At 31.4% G+C, this 4,132-nt stretch overlaps 1 protein-coding gene and 1 pseudogene across 1 annotated transcript; both read left to right on the top strand.

Moving 5' to 3' along the window:
- The first annotated feature begins 259 nt into the window (after positions 1-259).
- Positions 260-739, top strand: LOC129297260 (pathogenesis-related protein 1-like; annotated as a pseudogene).
- Positions 740-2,946: 2,207 nt separating this feature from the next.
- On the top strand, positions 2,947-3,625 carry LOC129297262 (pathogenesis-related protein 1-like). The gene has a single exon (XM_054935620.1). It carries the CDS (start codon positions 2,999-3,001, stop codon positions 3,482-3,484), a length of 486 nt encoding a protein of 161 aa, XP_054791595.1. The 5' UTR covers positions 2,947-2,998; the 3' UTR covers positions 3,485-3,625.
- The last annotated feature ends 507 nt before the right edge of the window (positions 3,626-4,132 follow it).

The raw sequence follows: 4,132 nt of genomic DNA, 5'->3' as shown, positions 1-4,132 counted from the left end.
GCATTATGATTGTTTTGAAATTTCCACAACTTCTCATCCAACCCTAATTAGTCATTTTTAACAATATAACATTTTTACTGAGTGATTTGTTAATTAAATGGGGATAATCTACTAATTAATCTCTTTCTCTCTATTTACACAAACTGCATGGTTAGACCTATACGATCCAAATTAATTTTGCACACAAAAATTCCTATAAACTCCCCCAAGGTCCCACATTTGTACATCAAAACACTTTTACACAATTTAATTAACAAACAATGGTGCTATCATCCAAATTTTCATCTCATCTCTACTTCTTCTTCTCTTTGCCATCACAACCCATGCTCAAAATTTGCCACAAGACTATGAAAATGCCCACAACAAAGCAAGATCACAAGTGGGCGTTCGAAACATAAATTGGGATGATACGGTGGCTGATTATGCCCAGAACTATGCTAACCAACAAAAGGGTGACTATCGGCTCATCCACTCTGGTGGCCAGTATGGGGAGAACATCGCACGGAGCTCCGGCAACATGAGTGGCACTGATGCCTTGAAGTTGTGGGTGGCCGAGAAGGTGAACTATGACTACAAGAGCAACTTGTGCGATGGTGTGGAGTGACGGCACTATACTCAAGTGGTTTGGAAGAACTCGGTTCGTCTTGAATGTGCAAAAACGAGGTGTAACAATGGAGGCACTTTCGTTGCTTGCAACTATGATCCTCATGGCAACATAGCTGGACAAAAACCTTACTGATCAATGAGAGTAAAATGATGATTGTATAGTGTTTTAAATTTAATTTGCATTAAGTATAAATAAATAGAAGAAAAGGAATAATATATCAATGGGAAAGAAACATGTACTTTGTATCAAGTTCATGTAGTGTCACGGTGTGATATAATAAGATTAAATTTAAAGTACTTGTTTGTGTATCTTGTTTGCTATTCTCAGGATAAGTTCAGAGAAAATTTCAATTCATAGAATAAATTTGATGTTTTTCATGTTTAGAGGAATTGAAGTTTTTATTTTTCTTTCCTGAATAGTGACTTCATTGGAAATATGTGACATCGATCTTTTGCATGAGTCATAACCTTCTTAGGTACCTATTTTTATGTTCTATTTTCTCAATAAATTTTTGAATACAATATGGCATGATATGTAAGATACGAAAAATTTAAAAATTATAAATTAAATGTATGCATATTTTGTTTAGATAAACTTTTTGCATATTTTGAATGCCATTTCGGTGACTTTTTTTTCCATGTAATAAAAGTAAATTTTATCGTATAATACTTGTGTTTATACCTTTTTGCACTCGGTAGTTCTCTATTTTCATCAAAATTTAAATCTTAAAAGTCAACTTAATATTTCAGAAATGGTTTGTGAAGTAGAAATCAATCGATATTGAAATAAAATTCATTTATTTTCATTTTTACTTTATGACATGTTATAATATATTATCTACTGATGATACATGCATATATAAATATTTATAATTAATATGTACACATGTACATACATTCACTTTAATTTTAAAATTTTATGCCTGTTTAGTACTTTGGTAAATATTTTTCGGAATTTAATTAATTAGGAAACAAACCGTAAAATTTATATACGCTTAATTTTTTTATTCCTATATGTTTGGTGAAAATATATGTATTTACGATATAAACTGTAATCTATTAAAGATCTCACCACAAGAAAGACCAATTTAAATAAAAAATTTTAAAATTTAAAGGTCAAGCTTTTAGCCTCATACCTCAATAGAAAAAAAAAAAATCTCACTTAAAAAGATCTCATCGAGATACTAAGCCAGAAAAATGATGCAATTTTTAAATTATTGTGTCAACCTCAAAATCTAATATAGCTTTCTTTTGTCTAATCTGTGGAAAGTCAAATGGAATACGGCAACCTCAGAAACAAACAAATAGCAAGACTATAGAGTCTCTTAGTCATTCACGCATATTGATTATTTTGAAACTTCAACTATGCACTCATGCATCGTGCCTACACAACCCTAATAGGTTATAGCTTATAACAATCGTTATATTAATTATAAAAAAAACAGAGAGAATAGAAACTGATCTATTTAGTTTCTCGGCCGCCCTCCAAACGATATGATTATTTTGAAATTTCTACCCCTTCTAATTATCCAACCCAAATAAGTAATTATCAAAAGTTTAACAATGTTTTTACTAATTTAGGATCTCTTCAAGCTGCACGGTCTACCAAATTAGAGAAATAGACATAATAATCTGTTGTCTATTAAGTGATTAAATAAGATCTGCAAGTCTTTTTATCGCCAATTACACAATTAAACTGGCTAGGAACCATCTTCGCTGCTCATCAGTCATCATTTCCGACCCTGATGAGTGGTCCAGATTTCAAATTTTTAGTTTATATTTTTATGTAAATAAAAATAATTTTGTTAATAAATATGCTTTTCAATAATATGGATAATCTAGATTTAATTTGGAATGCCCAAATTCAATATTTAATTTTTTTTTATAAATTGCCTATCTAGATTTTCTCTACACAGTCAAGATTTAAAGTTTTTAACTTTTAATATTTTTTTTGAAAAGTTCCATTCAGGATATTATCTTTTTTTAACATTTTATTTTCAAAAATAAATATATAAAAATAAATATTCAATCTCGACTGTATAAAATATATCTAGATAATCAATTTATATAAAATTTTTAATATTAAGTTAAACTATCCAGATTAAATTTATACCATTCAGATTCATAATTAACAGGTATATTAAAAAGTTTATAATTTTTATTTTTAAAAATATAAGATATAAATTAAAAACTTTAAATCTGGATGGCCTCATCAGGGTGACTTATCACCCTGTTGAGTGCTGAAGACGGACCCCGCAAACCATAAGATTCGACCTATAGGACCAAGATTATTAATTTTCCACACGAAAATCCCTATAAATTGCTCCCCAAGGTTTCCCAATTCCTCATCTCTCATTTCTTCATCCAACAGTACATCACACAACAACAAACAATGAAGCTATCTTTGAAGCTTTCGTTTTCTCTCTTCTTCTTTGTCTTTGCCCTTACGGCCTCTGCTCAAGACTCACCACAAGACTATGTGAATGCCCACAACGCTGCAAGATCACAAGTGGGTGTTCCAAACATAGTTTGGGATGACACAGTCGCTGCTTTTGCACAAAACTATGCTAACCAACGCCAGGGTGACTGCCAGTTGGTCCACTCCGGTGGTGGTGGCAAGTATGGTGAGAACCTTGCCGGTAGCACCGGCGACCTAAGTGGCACGGCTGCCGTAAATCTGTGGGTGGCCGAGAAGGCGAACTATCACTATGACAGCAACACGTGTGATCCAGGGAAGGTGTGTGGACACTATACTCAGGTGGTGTGGAAGAATTCGGTTCGTGTTGGATGTGCTAAAGTGAGGTGTAACAATGGAGGAACCTTCATTGGTTGCAACTATGATCCTCCTGGCAACTACGTTGGACAAAAACCTTACTGATCTGTGAAAGGAAAGTGATGATCTATGATCACTTTGCGTTAAGTATGAATAATTAGAGTAAGGGAAAGGAATAATACATGGATGGCATTGAAATATGTATTTCGTATCATGGTTTGATGAAATTAGTATATATTTGAAATATTTCTGTGCGTCATAAAGTATCTTCGTTGTCATGTTTTTAGAGTAAGTTTAATGAATAATTTTATTGTTTTCCAATTTTCTTTCTCTGAACAGTGATGATTTCGTTGAAAAGATATGTATATATATATATATGGATTTCAATTTGGTGGTGACTGTGTTTAGTATAGTCATTGAGTGTCTTTATTATTTAAACCATTGAAATCAAGATCAATTGGTCTAAATTCATATTCTACTTAAAATTAATGAATGAGTTAGTTTATATAATGTTGATATAGATTTCAATAACTCAGATGAAATAAGTATTTAATACTTGCATGTTGTTTTGCATAGTCATATGAGGTATCTATTTTTAATTAATTATTTGCTCATAATGAATTAGATATACTTCATCCGTTTTTATATATAAGGAAACTATCACTTGTTGTTTTGTACTTATTTATAAGTAAAATCACATAACCCAAGAAATATTTAGTACAACTTTCCTAAACCACCTTTTATAAATTCATA

The sequence above is a fragment of the Prosopis cineraria genome, unplaced genomic scaffold (assembly GCF_029017545.1).
Source record: "Prosopis cineraria cultivar Desert tree isolate PC_DT_omini unplaced genomic scaffold, ASM2901754v1 PC483, whole genome shotgun sequence".
Lineage (NCBI taxonomy): Eukaryota > Viridiplantae > Streptophyta > Magnoliopsida > Fabales > Fabaceae > Prosopis > Prosopis cineraria.
Note: the sequence above shows the minus strand (reverse complement) of the source record. Positions and strands in the feature narration are given on the sequence as shown.

Bases quoted from the DNA above. Each gene is read 5' to 3' on its own strand.
- LOC129297262 (XM_054935620.1), top strand. From the start codon at position 2,999: ATGAAGCTATCTTTGAAGCTTTCGTTTTCTCTCTTCTTCTTTGTCTTT.